Raw genomic sequence first — 15,130 nt, 5'->3', positions numbered from 1 at the left:
CAAGTAACAATTGTTTAACCTGCTCCAAGTTAATTTAATATAATTATATTGTGTATTTATATATACATAAGAACGCTGCTCTGCGCCTCTAAATGTGACTGAACGCCTCCTGTAAAGGCCAGTGTGTTTGTTTTTTTCTTTACATGTCAGAGGTGTAAAGTTTAAATTTTTCTAATCAGTTAATTGAACAAGTTCAAGCAGACATTACAATACCTACATCTGAACACGACTTCCACATGTACCGATAAAAGCAAATAATTTGAATTGGTAAGTAAAAATAAAATACATTAAATGATAAGCTGTCTTGTGAAAGTGTGAGGGATTATCTAAAATATATTTTTAAGTTCTTTAAAAACAGGAGATCTACATAAACGTTTTCCTCAGCAGAATATTCAGTTTCTGTATTTGATTAGCTCAGTGTAACCAGGTCACGTGACCTGCTTCAGTATCAAATATTACTGGGACCACTGCAGAAAATTGTAACTGAATTGTAAAAAGAACATTTAATATCCAGGAGTTCACATGAGCTACACTGCAAGAGGATCCTTTAATGATTATTTTTATGTTTTTTTTTTTTTTTTTAAAGAGAACAACCAAGCTAAATATGACTCAAACACCAGTTTATTCACATCTGCAACATATCGGCCAATTAAACGAAGCACAGAGCAGTCAAGAAAAGTCACAGAACTCCTACCTGCAAGGAACGTAAAGAGGAGCTTCTCAATTTCTAAAAAGTAATTTAAAGCCATTATACAGAAATGTCTTTTCTCTCTAAATTGTCCTATACATTCACTTTTCAATGAAGCCTTTGCACTGAGGTAATGAGCAAAAAAAAAATTAAAAACACACTGGCAAGACAGACATTTAGAATTGGGGGTTAACTAGGAATATGTGAGGGGGGGGAACAGTGAAAAATATGGGATTTAGATGACGTATAAAATGAATCGTGGAAGAAAGTGAACTGCAACAAAAACAAAATATCAGTTAAAACCTGGTATGTTTTCCAAGCTGCAAATCAGGAGCCTATAAGTTTGTCTATAAACTGTCTAAAGTACAGACGAGCGTTCAGATTCAATAATACAAGTTTGTTATAAATGTGTTTTAAGATTTCAAACTCAGTGCTGAAAACATTCTCACAGTAACGCCACTGTCGCACATAAGAAGCAACACATGAAAATAGCAAACAATGAACAACAGATGAGTTCTCGGCTGATCAGTCAGTCTTAACTGGATCTCCCCCCCTTTCAGAAATCTTAATCTGTGTGAGTTTTCATTGATGCTGGTGTTTCCTGGACTTTTTGACATCATTTGCAAGAAACTCATCTCGCTCACAGTCTTTGTCGGCCACTCATCCATAACATGACCTTCTTTCTCAAGCGTCCAGCGTGAAGTGGTCTCTTCTGGAAATGCGGCAGGTGTAGAGAAGCCCGTCTCACGTCTGTATGTGCTGTTTAGGGTCAAAACCATACAGGAGAATGAAGGCGCTTAAAAGTTACCACGGGGTCAACAAAACGTCCACCGTGTCATGGTACACAGTTCACTGCCTTCCTTTAATGTGTGGAAATGACTTTGAATGAGTCAGCAAAAAAAAGAAAAACAAGAAGGTGCACAAGGCGAAAAATGGCAGGAGGAGGAGGAAACGTAGATATTCTTTGGCCGAGGCGTGTTCATCTGGGATATTCACACACACAGAGCTCTGGGGAACCTGGGAGAAGAAAAGAAAAACAAATGCTAATGCTTTCAATGTAACTTCTTAAAATGTGTATCACAAAATAACTGCCTCAGCACAAGAAATCTGTCATAACACCAGCAAAACACCTCCGTCCCATTAGTCCCATCCGTCGTCACTTTAAAGTTGTAAATGAAGGAAAAGCTCAGGATGAGAATCGTCTAACCTGTCCTCAGTGAAGCCATCCATTTCCTCCTCGTCGTCCAACTCCATGTCCAGCTCGTTGTCAAGACAATCACGGCCGTAACCACTCATTACGCTGCAGAAAGATTGACAACACGATCAGATTAAGCACAGTTGTTGTTGGATTAGTCCTTTCTTACCTATAGATGAGTATTACCAACATTTCTGTACATGTATTTGAAGGTAGTATTTATTTAATGTTCACATCACATGTTTATCCATGTGAACATAGTATATTTATCATATTTTAGTCATCGGTGATGAAACATGATAATGGCTCTGTGCTGACCTGACAGAGCGACACGTGAGGAATACAATCCTCTTGAGTTTCTTGTTGTAGAAGAAGTAGTTGAAGGACCAGAGGCTCCCCTCTTCACCAAAAGGGTCCGAGTCCAGATCAGGGTTGTAGCTGAGAACAAATATTAAAAGGACATCAAGCTTAAAATGGCTAAACTGGACACAAAAAGGATTTTTTTGCAGTCTAAATGATCTACACATACCTGTAAATGTCACAGCTCTGCAGGGTGATCTCTTGGTCGATAGCGTTCCACAGCTCCGGACCCAGAGAGTTGAACTCTTCTCCCACGGCTGAGAACAAGCTGCTGTTCACGGCGTTAGCCACCTGGAGAGGAGTCAGTCAAATAATTATTTACCAAAGTCGTGTACTGTGTTGTTAAATGTATCTGTGACAAAGAAATCATACTCTTTGCTTCAGAGAGGCGTACTGACCCAGTTGAGGCTGGGCTCCCGGCTGAACTCGTGAGCCCGTGCCGCGCTGAAGTCATAGTCCGGCCTGAAGGACTCGTTGAGCGTGGTGATGAGGTAGAAAAGAGTCTTCCTGCAACACTTGTCACTCAGAGGGTTTTCCCCGTCCTCACTGCTCTTCCCCAACCTGGACAAAAAAAACAGGGAAAATCCCTTAATTGTCCTTCCAAACTCAGGATTAAAAATGTCCTAGTGCCTGATAGTCCAGATAAAACATTTTTTTAAATCCTCACTGGACTGCAGTACTCACTGTGAAGGGCTGGTGGCGCTGGTGGACTGAGGGGGAGAGAGGGCTTCCAGGACATGTGGCTCCCCCTCCTGGCAGAACTGCTTGAACATGTGTTTGTCATCGCCTGCCATCTTACAGGAGTAGCTCTCAATCCTGCAGGTCAAACACAATGTTGTGAACAACACTCGTGCTAAATGAAACACGCGTGCTTCAAACATCACGGACAGACTTTACGTGAGGGAAAGCCAAATTCCCATGAGATTACTTTAATAGCCCATTAGGCTTAAACACGCATTAGAGGTGCTTTAGGGTATTTTAATGAATTTCAACCAATACATAATACCTGATCCTTTTCCGGCTATTAACTCATTTTACTTCTCTATCCACAGATGGTATGAACAAATAAAAATAATATGCAAAATATTGCATTATGTGGTGATGCAGACTACATTTCTTTATTTCTGTGCCATTCAGCTCTTGCGCACTCTGCAGCTGTATTATTTGGGAGAAAACAAGTATTAAAAGGGATACACAATGAGTGCAAAAACCTAATCCGCACGTCTGTTTGACAAGATAGCCCTGGACTTTTCAGTGCCAAGAACAAGTCCGTGCTAAAAATTTCCCGCAGGCTGTTTCATGTTTCTGGGTCAAACGCCACTGTATACAAATATGCGAATGGGGCAGACTTGTGTGCAGTTGTTTATTTTGTCCCTCCCACCTAGGAGTTACGCAAGAGCAAGATAGACTGACTACTGAGACCCTCGCTGGCCTTGCCAGACTAATTATAGAGGCATTGGGTGGCAGCAGATCCCGAGGTGGAAATAACTGCCCTGGTTTTCCATACACAACACAGCTGACCTGCCGACAAGATACCGTGAGTAACCAGATGACAGGGCAGACACTGGAGCCGAGTGAAGATAATCAACATTATAATTAAGATTTATAAAGCTACAACGGCTCTGTTAACATCTGTACACAACTCTAAAACACAAATGAATGTGTGAGCAGGCAGTGGTTAATGTATTTAGTTAATGAATTCGCTATTTATGCGGTTTATTTATATTTCTTAACCATACAGCTTTTTTGCACCAAACAAATGACCTTTAATTGAGCACCAGCTGTGTTCTTTCATTTGGTTTTATGTAATCTGTGAAGCAAATGAAGCTAATTATTGCTGTTTTACGTTGTTTAATTTGATTTATCCATGTGGTAAAAATCTAAAGCACAACAGAAAACACCATAAACCTTCTGGAAGTCTGGTGGGTACATCTGCTGTTATGATGGGCTTCCTCGCTAATCCACTAAGCAGCCTTGGCAGCTCCAGTAACACTCAGCTATCATGCAGTAGTGCTGTTTGTGTTTGTGTGTACATACGCTCCAATAACACACTTCACAACGGTCTCCAAAATAGCCACAGAGTGTTGTGTGAGGACACCATGTTATGCGTCACTCTAGGTCACAACTAAAGGTTCAACACCCACACTCAAAACCCTGCACTGTGGACTGGGCTGCATAACTCCACAACCCACTGCCCTTTATATAACTACACTGTAACTACAGGCTGTTGAAGGCCTTACATAACCTGAAAACACACTGTAGTGTTTGTACAGTTTGCCAAGTGAAAAACTCACCCTGTCAGTTAGCTATTAACTTTCGGTACAGGCTCTGAAAGTAGGCTTTTAGTTTGGTGGCCTGTTAGCACACTACTGCATTACATGCAGATACTCGTTTGCTCTACTGCCCCCATTTATGAGCAGCGATTTGAAACAGCCACACCCCTCATATCACACCAGTCCAGATTTTTCCTGTAAAAAAGGGAAACTTCAGCCAAGTTGGAGGTTGTTTACAACATATTCTCACCCTCACGGTGGCTCTTACAGTGCTAATGTCCCTGGTGAGCTACTAAATCTGCACGACTGAAATAGAAGCAGTGAAGATATTCGCACTAACAAACCCCAAGAGGTGACCTGTGCATTTATCTCCCCCAGATGGGGTTAAGGTTTTTTGTGTGTCTGTGCAAAAAACAAAAACAAACAAGAACTACAGCTGAAGTTAGATGATCCTGAGAAATTAATACACCCTATTTATTCCCTGATATTAATCTACAGTTTGTTCCTGTTAACTTGCAGCAACACATATTACAGTAGGGGGCTCAGCTATTCGTGTTGCATTACAAGCCAAGGACGTGACCCTTACCTGCCAAGGATGCGAGACTCTCCTGTTTCAACACACAGCCGGGAGCTGAGAGCTTCAAAGCTGGAGTTTTCCAACAGTTTCATGGCTGTCTGTGAAAAACAAAAAAAAAGTAACATTAAGTTATCAAATGAAATACAACAAATTCATCCTGAACACTGCCCCACGCAAAATACTTTATTTCGGTTTACCGCTTCATGATTGTTGAATACTGTATATTCTCTGCTGTGTAGCAGAAGCGTGTTGCAAACTGCTAAATCTACCCAGAAGCTCGAAGTTAAGGTTAGTCAACATTAGGAAAGTAAATACACGTTTACTCTGTGTTCCTCAGTACGCTAACCTACGTACTGTTATTATACAGCATTGAAAATAGGGCTGGGAAATACGTCCAAGAATATTATCATGCTAAAAATTGTAATAATATTCGATACTGATAATTATCACGATAGATGTCAAATCATTATTTCTTAGTTTAAAGGCTGATTTTTGCTCCCAACAGTGGATCACTTAACAAATCTGAGGTAGAACATTCAAAACAATTATGGTGAAATCACTTTTCAAAATATATGCATGAGTACAATCTTTTTTCAGTTCCTTTTGCTCAACAAAAATAAATACCTTAACCAGGGCTGTAACTACCGATTATTTTCATTACTGATTAATCTGTCAATTATTTACTTGACTAATCAATTAGTTGTTTGGTCCAGAAAATTGTGAAAAATATTGATCTGTGTTTTCCAAAGCCCTCAAATGTCTTGTCTTGTCCTCAACCCAAAGATATTCAGTTTAATGTCAGAGGAGCAAAGAAACCAGAATATGTTCATATGTGAGAATTTGCAAATCAGAGAATTTGGACATTTTTCTTTTTTAAAAGGCACTGAAAGTGGTTTATCGATTATCAAAATAGTTGGCGATTCATTTAATAGTTGACAACTAATCGATTAATCAACTTGCAGCTCTAAACTGAATACAAAAAACAAGTGCTAAATCGTTAGTGACCCAAGTAAATTTAAACATTTATTGTTACTGAGGAAAATTATATCGCGACAATAATCGTTACTGTTTTATTGCCCAGCCCAAATTTAAACCTGTTGTTCACAGTTTCTTCAGCGTTATAACAAGTGAAGTCAGTAAATGTAAACAATGATATAACATTAAATGATAGTATGGCGGGGCTGCAGCTCAGTACGTGCCAGTTTCCTCCTCGTCTTCAGCACTGCCCCTCCCCCACCCTGCTCGGGCGAAGTTAACAAATCGTCTTCCTGGTTCGCAATTACATCGATAATATAACACTACAGTCCACTTACCGAGCAATATGTCCAGCACAGGCAGAAAACAGCGGGTTTAAAGTGAAGCTGCGGACTCTTCTTCACCTGACTGGTGACGCAGAAAGATTAACGATCCCCGCTTTGTTGTTGATCAGCTAATGTTAGCGGTTAGCTCACGGTTAGCTCCTCTCTTATCAAATCTCCACTTGTTTTAAAGCGCTATTAAATAGTACTCGAGCTTAAGCATCTTACAAAAGCACTCGGTCGAGAATGGGTTATCCTGAGGCCTTTTAAGTTTATAGAAAAGCTGCTCTTTCCCATTAAATGCGATGAGATTAAAGCCTGTTTGCGTCCGTCGGAGTCTGTCTGCAGCGGCATCCCTTTCGACCTGATTTGACCAAGAGGTTCGTGTTGGCTTAATCAAGTCGCTTTTTCTAAGCGACTCGATCAGGGAAGTAGCAACTAACGAGCTACCTAGCCTAAAAAAGTACTAAAACGGGTCAACAGTTCTGCTAATCGTCGATCACCTTAACAACGTATCTATACTCATCAAAACAACGGACTCTACTGTACGGCGAAGCCCAGCCCCTTTTCATTTATATACTCGGAACGCATACACGCCCACATTTATCAAAGCCTTCTCGTGATTGGCTATTTGAACTGTCCTCAGAAATGCGGCTATTGTGATTGGTTAAACCGTCCTCGGTCAATCCCTAGGCTAAAACGGTGTCAAATGTCTCGACTGTTTATCACAACCCAGCTGAAACAAAAGCTGCAAATACAGAATTATTTTGCTTGTATTTAAGATGTTTATGTTCACTATTCATCTCGTATTAGCCTCTAGGCTTTGAGACAGTGATTTAAAAACGATATTTATAAATGCATGTAAATTAGAGCAGAATAATTAATCGAAATCGCAATGTAGCCTAATGCTATTTTTAAATCGCAGTTCTATTTATAATTCTCATTTTATTTTCTTAGTTTATCTTACCTAACAACTCTGCAATGCAGACTCTTTATTACTGTATTTTGGTTACATGGTTATGTGGAATTTTAACACAATGATGAGCACCTTGTATTGTTAGTTTGCATAAAAGGGGCTATACAAATAAAGTCTGATTGATTGATTGATTGATTATACAGACTTAAGAAAACATCTTTGTTTGGTACAGATCCCAGCAAAATCACATTTTAATGTTTTTCAATGAAAACGTGAATAATGAAGTAAAAAATATGATTCTCTCTAACATCACAATGGAACGACAGTCAAAGTAATTACACTTAGATATTTTTGCATCTATTGCAAAAATGCATCTATTCTCCATAGTCCAGCTCTACATAAAATGCGTAATCTAAATACTCACTGACTTGTTCCAGGTCTATTTTCTTCATTATTAAATGGTCAATATTTGTTTTTGCACACCAGCTTTTTGTATATTCTTGTGGTGAGATTTGAGATCTATTTTGTCTTTGCACTGTGTGTTGTCTAATAGATAGATAGATAGATAGAAACTTTATAGATCCCTGAGGCTAAATTGCGGTGTTGCAGCAGCAAAATTGACACAGAATGCAAAAAATACAGACCAGACATATTTACATAAACTAACATAACATATAACGTACAAAATTTCCTTTAAAATACATTTAGAATGTATATTTACAAATAGGAGATTTATACACAAGGGCAACTGTGCGCATATTCAGGATGTGCAATTTAGTATCACTTGCAAATATTGAGAGTGTTGAGTATGATGTTTAAATATAGTGTATTGTCCTTTATCAATCACATGTCATTCAGTCTCCTCTCCCTGCACAGAGGAGAGTTGTTATGTATTCTGATGGCAGTGGGTAGGACTTCCTGTAACGGTCCTTGCTACAGCGGAGTTGTACGAGTCTCCAGCTGAATGCACTCTGCTGCCCAACCAACAGGTTGTGCTGCGGATGTGAAGTGTTGTCCATGATGTTGAATAGTTTGTGTAACATTCTTCTCTCTACAACCAACTCCAGGGTGTCCAGAGCAGACCCCAGCACAGAGTCAGCCTTCTTTATTAGTTTGTTCAGTCTCTTGCTGTCACTGGCTCTGATGCTGCTGCCCCAGCAGATGGCTGCAAAGAGAATAGTGTTTTCGACAACAGACAGATAGAACATACAGCATCCTGCTGCATACATTAAAGGACCTAAGCTTCCTCAAGAAGTAAAGTCTGCTCTGGCCCTTCTTCTTGAAGATGGCCTCAGTGTTGTACTTCCAGTCCAGCCTGTTGTCAACCAGGTATTTAAAGTTCTCAACCACCTCCACCTCCTCTCCCAGAAGGTGAATGGTGTTCAGTGTTGTTTTCCTGGTCCTCCTAATGTCCACCACCATCTCCTTCGTCCTTTTCACGTTTAGGAGGAGGTGGTTGTTCCTACACCACAACACAAAGTGGTTAACCAGATCCCTGTACTCAGTCTCATCTCCACCGTTGATGAACCCAACAACTGCAGAGATATCCGAGTATTTTTGGAGATGACAGGACTCTGTGTTGTATTGGAAGTCTGAGGTGAACAGCGTGAAGTGAAATGGTGAGAGAACAGTCCCCTGTGGTGCTCCTGTGCTGCTGACGGTGGTGGTGATGGCCTAGTGGGTAAGACTCCTACCTTTGGTGTGAGAGACCTGGGTTTCAATCCCCACTAAAACCCGTCCACCCATGTGTCCCTGAGCAAGACACTTAACCCCTCATTGCTCCAGAGGCGTGCGACCTCTGACATACTTAGCAATTGTAAGTCGCTTTGGATAAAAACTTCAGCTAAATGAATAAATGTAAATGACCACCTGTTCAGACACACCACCCCGCAGTCGCACAAACTGTGGTCTGTCTGTCAGGTAGTCCATAATCCAGGAAGATGTGGTGTCCACCTGGAGCTTCTCCTGCAGCATTAATGTTATGTCTTGTTATTGTAAAACACCCTGCATTGCACTAAATTTGCTCAAAATGCGCTGACCGATTTCATTAAAGACTCAATGTAGCCTCAACAGCATAATGAGCTGATGAAATAAAACCCACAAAAAAGAAGGCAGATTGGGTACAAACTACTTTATTACTCTTTTATGTTTATCTAATTTTCTGTTAGTAAAACATAAGATATAACTCTCTGGTGATACACTAACCCAGTGGCCTAATGGATAAGGCATCAGCCTCCGGAGCTGGGGATTGTGGGTTCAAGTCCCACCTGGGTTGTGACATCTGATGTCATAATTTATAATGCAGTAGTGTTTTGAAACATAGTGTAACATGCACATATTTACAAACAACTTGCCTGAAACATGATGCTGTATTATGCTCTCCATTTTAATAAAACCTGTAACAAATTTAGATAGAAAGAACATTTTTATTGACAGAAATACAAACGGCATACAAAAATTATCCACACTAGGTCTGTGTGATGTAGTCAGAAACATCCTCCAGGCCTGTGCACTCATTGTCCAGGTACTCCAGGATCACATGACCCCCATTGTACAGCGGCGTATCCGGGTGAGCCAGCAGCAAGAGCAAAGTGTCATCCATGCGGAAAGCCTCACCTGTCTGAGGATGACATAACCGCAGCTTCTACAAATGGAGAGAAGATACACAATATGTTTTTTTTTCCCAGGAGTACTTAAATGAAAGTTTACAATTGAGTTACGTTTGGAAGAAAATTTGGCCTGTTAGGTAAGAAAAAGTTAGTGTTAGGAGACAAGACGGTACAATAGGGGAAAGGAGATCAAACCTCTATTTTGTGTTGAAAAGCAATTAAAACAACAATATGACACATTATTAGCTATAAACTACCAGTGTAGGTAACTGTGAAAGAACACTTGAATAACTTAAAATACTGTGTTGAAACATTATTTGGCGTTCATCTTTCTAACTTCAACCCTATTGTTTCAAAAACATTGACATGCAAAACATTTAACGCTGGTTAACCAGCTTCCTGTACAGAGTGTTTCTCTGCTGCTGGCATCACATGCTGCGGGCAGGAAAGTGTTCACACCGAACACCTGCGTGTCATGTGTTTGAGCTTTCCTGTTGACAGTCCTCGCCTTTCGCTTGTTTACCTTCTTTTAAGGAAGGTGAAGAACACAAGAGCAGTTAGTTCAAGAAACAAAAGAAAGTATGATGAAAGGTGAGGGAAGCAGATAAGTATTTAGTCATGTACAGTGGGGAGAACAAGTATTTGATACACTGCTGATTTTGCAGGTTTTCCTACTTACAAAGCTTGTAGAGGTCTGTAATTTTTATCATAGGTACACTTCAACTGTGAGAGACAAAAAACAAAAATCCAGAAAATCACATTGTATGATTTTTAAATAATTAATTAGCATTTTATTGCATGACATAAGTATTTGATCACCTACCAACCAGTAAGAATTCCGGCTCTCACAGACCTGTTAGTTCTTCTTCAAGAAGCCCTCCTGTTCTCCACTCATTACCTGTATAAAAGCCACCTGTCCACACACTCAATCAAACAGACTCCAACCTCTCCACAATGGCCAAGACCAGATAGCTGTGTAAGGACATCAGGGATAAAATTGAAGATCTGCACGAGCCTGGGATGGGCTATAGGACAATAGGCAAGCACCCTGGTGAGAAGGCAACAACTTTTGGCCCAATTATTAGAAAATGGAAGAGGTTCAAGATGACGGTCAATCTCCCTCGGTCTGGGGCTCCATGCAAGATCTCACCTCGTGGGGCATCAATGATCATGAGGAAGGTGAGGGATCAGCCCAGAACTACACGGCAGGACCTGGTCAATGACCTTAAGAGAGCTGGGACCACAGTCTCAAAGAAAACCATTAGTAACACACAACGCCGTCATGGATTAAAATCCTGCAGCGCACCCAAGGTCCCCCTGCTCAAGCTTTTCTGCAAAGGGGACAGGACGACTGCACAGTATTGAGGGGAGGATGGATGGGGCCATGTATCGCGAGATCTTGGCCAACAACCTTCTTCCCTCAGTAAGAGCATTGAAGATGGGTCGTGGCTGGGTCTTCTTGCATGACAACGACCCGAAACACACAGCCAGGGCTACTAAAGAGTGGCTCCGTAAGAAGCATCTCAAGGTCCTGGAGTGGCCTAGCCAGTCTCCAGTCCTGAACCCAATAGAAAATCTTTGGAGGGAGCTGAAAGTCCGTATTGCCCAGTGACAGCCCCGAAACCTGGATCTGGAGAAGGTCTGTATGGAGGAGGTCTCACAGCTGAAGTGTACCTATGATAAAAATTACAGACCTCTACATGCTTTGTAAGTAGGAAAACCTGCAAAATCAGCAGTGTATCATACTTGTTCTCCCCACTGTATATGTGTTGTGTAAAATGATTATGGAGTGATTATCAGTGACTCTTCTCCTGCTATGTATTACCTTAGCTGTGAGTATGTTATTGTTGTTCTTGAGGCCAGCGAGAGTGGCTGCATAATCAACCACTTTTCCCACGCTCCATTTGGAACAGAAGAACATGGGTTGGCTCGAGTCTTTGGACTCTTTAGGAAGAAACACCTGAAAATATGTTCTTTCTGCCTGGAAAGCCAAAAAAGAAGAGAAAGCCATCAGCTGGACAAAAGAACAGTCACAGAATAATACAGTGGTACAATGTAGATCATATGCAAGATGCAATACTATAGATGAAAAGGTATGAAAATTATCAGTATTATGATGGTATTGTTAAAATGACTACTGCCTTTTTTTTAAATGAACAAAAAAATGTCGTGACATAACTGCGTAACGCGTTATGTGCAGGGGGCGAATAGAGTCTGCAGGTGCGCTACACATACAGCAGCAGAACAACATGTAGTGTTTTAACAAGAGTAGCTAACACTGACAGCTTCAGTTTACATGCTGTTAGCAAATCAGACAGACAAACCAAAGCTAAAAGTTAACTCACCCTGCATTTGCAATAAGTAAACTTTTCCAGACTAGACTTCAGACAGGCTGAAAAATCACAGCAGTACAGTCTTCCGCCATGTTGTCATGGACCCAAACAAACCCACATTCTGCGCATGCGCGCCTGTATCTGGGAGACTTATGGTAACTTTTGTTGATGCTGGACAGTATGTACCGTGAGTTTATCAAAGCGCTGTAATCGAACATGCTTATCATGATAATTACAGTTTGTAAGGTAATACTAACCATCGGGAATTTTATCACGGTGTATCATCAAACTGGTAACCATTTCATCCATATGTAATATTATTCATAAATAAAGAGAGACAGGATTTTACCTGTGGAAGTCCCTTGTCCCCTGCAGCATGCAGCTTCAGTTTCATCAATGCTACCTTAGCTGCAGTTGCACTGTTCTTTGCTCCTCTCCGTCCTTTAGTTTTAGATCCATCCTTTGACTCTGAGTAGTCACAAGAGAGTAATATAAACACAATCCACATGTTAGTAGGTTGAGGAATACAAACACATTTACAGCATTTTGTTCATCCCATCCCATGTGGACAACTAGCGGTGATTGTGCTACACTTTAACTAACCAACAATCTTTTGGACCAGCGCTTTTGTGGCTGCCATTCGAGGCTTTTGGATCTCCAACTTCTCACACTTGTGATCATTTTGATGACGGTGGCTATAAGGCAAGAACAGAAATTTGAACGAGACCTTGTGTATGTAGTTTATGAGTGCTCTGTACAGGTCAACACAAGTCATGCTGTTTTATCAAAGGGTTAATGAAAGAGAGAAAATACTGTAAACCTACGCCAAACAGAAATGTTTTTCACACTGCGGACATATTACTGGCAACAATTCTTTGCCCTTGCAGTCCTGAAGTGAGCATGGATAACTTGTACCGCCACCAGGGGTCTGGGATTCAGTTTGCACTGGCTCCTGTAAAACATCAGAGGAAACCAGCCGGTATCTAAGTAACAGGACAGAGGAAAATGTCACTGTGGTAATTTTATCAAAGGTTGACATTATATAATCAACACCACAGCACACCTCTGAACATGAATGGGCCTCTCTGCTTCTGTGCTCAAGGCTGTAAGAGATGAAATCAACACATATCTTTAATCAATAACAAAACATACTGTATGTGGAAAAAAGTATCAAAGTACATTTGTGACGTAGTTTATATGACTATTTCTATTGTGCAACTTCATACTTTTACATCTCTCTACTGCTTCTATCTGACACCTGTACTTACTAGAGTCTAACTGAAACTGGACTTTTGATGTTATAGATACTTATAACGATATATCCTCAAATATTAAAGTAGTTATTAAGATAACATGAACAAACAGTTTTGATTAGGATGGCTTACATTTGGTTGTTAAAAGGTTTGTGACCAAGATATGTTTAAAAAAACTGGAGGACAAGCAAACACCGTAAAACATTCAATAGCCCGGGCCTTTAATTCCTTTTGCACAAAAATCTAGTTCAGCAAAGACAGGAAACATGTTACAATCAAATTGATTATTTACGATTATTATTATTGATCTTGTTTACGATACAATGGTAGATCTGAATTATTTTCGCAAAAATTATCTTCACGATTGAAATGTGGAGAATCTAACAGATCTTACGATGTATAGCACGTCCATATCTAACATTTATATTTGTATGTGTGATTTAAGCAGCTTAGAACTTGCTCAAGCAGGTGACCCGGTGGGCTTTAAGAGGTTTTATACATCCAAAGGACTCCTATAAAAACCAGACTAGATGTCTAATTGAGACCTGCAATTATTTGTCAAAACGTGTAGCCACACCAGGCCATTAATCTAGCATCTAAACAGGACAAGGGAAGTTCATCTCTCTCTCTCTCTACATACACACATATATATTTATTTATATAAACTGATAATAAAACTGATATAAATGGATGATATCAGCAGGTAGTTGTTACTAGTAATTCCTTTGCAGATTATAATTTTCTTCTAGAAAGTAATATGTTGTCTTTCTTTAAGTTGAGTAGTTATACAGTGTGATAGAATTACTTTATTATATTTCATCTATGTAAATGGATTTGCAACCGGAGATGACGAATTCTTACCAGAAAACACCGCTGCACAAATCACAAACAAATGGAAGGAAATCTAGAAGAATGAGGAAAACAAATTCAATTAGTCTCAACAACTAAAACACAGACACCTCAGTGTTTTCAAACTCTGTCAGAATCTGTATATCAGGTACTAGATATTTGGGTTGATGCCCGAGATGTAACTTAATGATATAAGTAACTTAGATACCAAAGTTTCTGCATTGCATTTCTCATTTGAATCTGGGAAGACACTTTTACTGAGACACCTGAGACCCAAACGCAGTTTCTCCACTATAAACAGTGTCTAATACGAAGCTTATATATGTTTACAAAATGTAACACTACCCACATTAAAACCATTTATTTGGCGGTTAGCTGTTTAGCTAAAGTAGCGAGCTAACAGGTTCAGCCAAACAATGCTAACACCAGCTAGCTGACAGGCTAACTACGCTAAAGAGAGGCTCTGTGTGTTTTATATTAACAGAAACGGCAGAATAATGCCAAACGTCAACATATGTGTTTACTGCAGCTCGGCTGGGGATTAAACGGACCTGTCTGATTGCAGGAGTCGATCTGACAATGCTTGCCAATGTCTAATTCAGCCATATTATATTTAGCCGTGAGTCTGCGGGTGTCAACACGAACTTTGACCCCTGACGTCACGTCACGTGACTGAGATTGTGATTTAAATGACTTACTTTACTTTTCAAAGTGAATTAATGCAAGTAGTTTGCTATATGTGTGTTATTTGCTCGACATTCACAAGATTCACACAAGAT

The 15,130-nt window shown here is 40.1% G+C and overlaps 2 protein-coding genes and 1 non-coding gene across 3 annotated transcripts; 1 reads left to right on the top strand and 2 right to left on the bottom strand.

Annotated features, from left to right (window-relative positions):
• Positions 1-603: 603 nt before the first annotated feature.
• maf1b (MAF1 homolog, negative regulator of RNA polymerase III b) lies at positions 604-6,947 on the bottom strand. Its single transcript, XM_038729830.1, has 8 exons — positions 6,407-6,947; positions 5,103-5,191; positions 2,928-3,059; positions 2,642-2,804; positions 2,413-2,534; positions 2,202-2,321; positions 1,896-1,988; positions 604-1,705 (listed from the first exon to the last, which is right to left on the bottom strand). Exons 2-8 carry the CDS (start codon positions 5,183-5,185, stop codon positions 1,681-1,683), a joined length of 738 nt encoding a protein of 245 aa, XP_038585758.1. The 5' UTR covers positions 5,186-5,191; positions 6,407-6,947; the 3' UTR covers positions 604-1,680.
• Positions 6,948-9,509: 2,562 nt separating this feature from the next.
• trnar-ccg lies at positions 9,510-9,582 on the top strand. Its single transcript has one exon. It is a non-coding gene; the product is annotated as a tRNA-Arg (tRNA).
• Positions 9,583-9,674: 92 nt separating this feature from the next.
• zfand1 (zinc finger, AN1-type domain 1) lies at positions 9,675-15,020 on the bottom strand. The gene is made up of 8 exons (XM_038729819.1): positions 14,903-15,020; positions 14,364-14,406; positions 13,313-13,352; positions 13,074-13,201; positions 12,853-12,944; positions 12,599-12,717; positions 11,742-11,897; positions 9,675-9,951 (listed from the first exon to the last, which is right to left on the bottom strand). The coding sequence occupies exons 1-8, from the start codon at positions 14,955-14,957 to the stop codon at positions 9,775-9,777; spliced, it is 810 nt and encodes a 269-aa protein (XP_038585747.1). The 5' UTR covers positions 14,958-15,020; the 3' UTR covers positions 9,675-9,774.
• Positions 15,021-15,130: the final 110 nt, after the last annotated feature.

This window comes from Micropterus salmoides, unplaced genomic scaffold, assembly GCF_014851395.1.
Source record: "Micropterus salmoides isolate LMB-PRFRI ecotype aquatic unplaced genomic scaffold, ASM1485139v1 Ms_hic_scaffold_1, whole genome shotgun sequence".
Taxonomy (NCBI): Eukaryota; Metazoa; Chordata; class Actinopteri; order Centrarchiformes; family Centrarchidae; genus Micropterus; species Micropterus salmoides.
The sequence above is the reverse complement of the archived record's forward strand: the minus strand, read 5'-3'. Positions and strand labels throughout refer to the sequence as shown.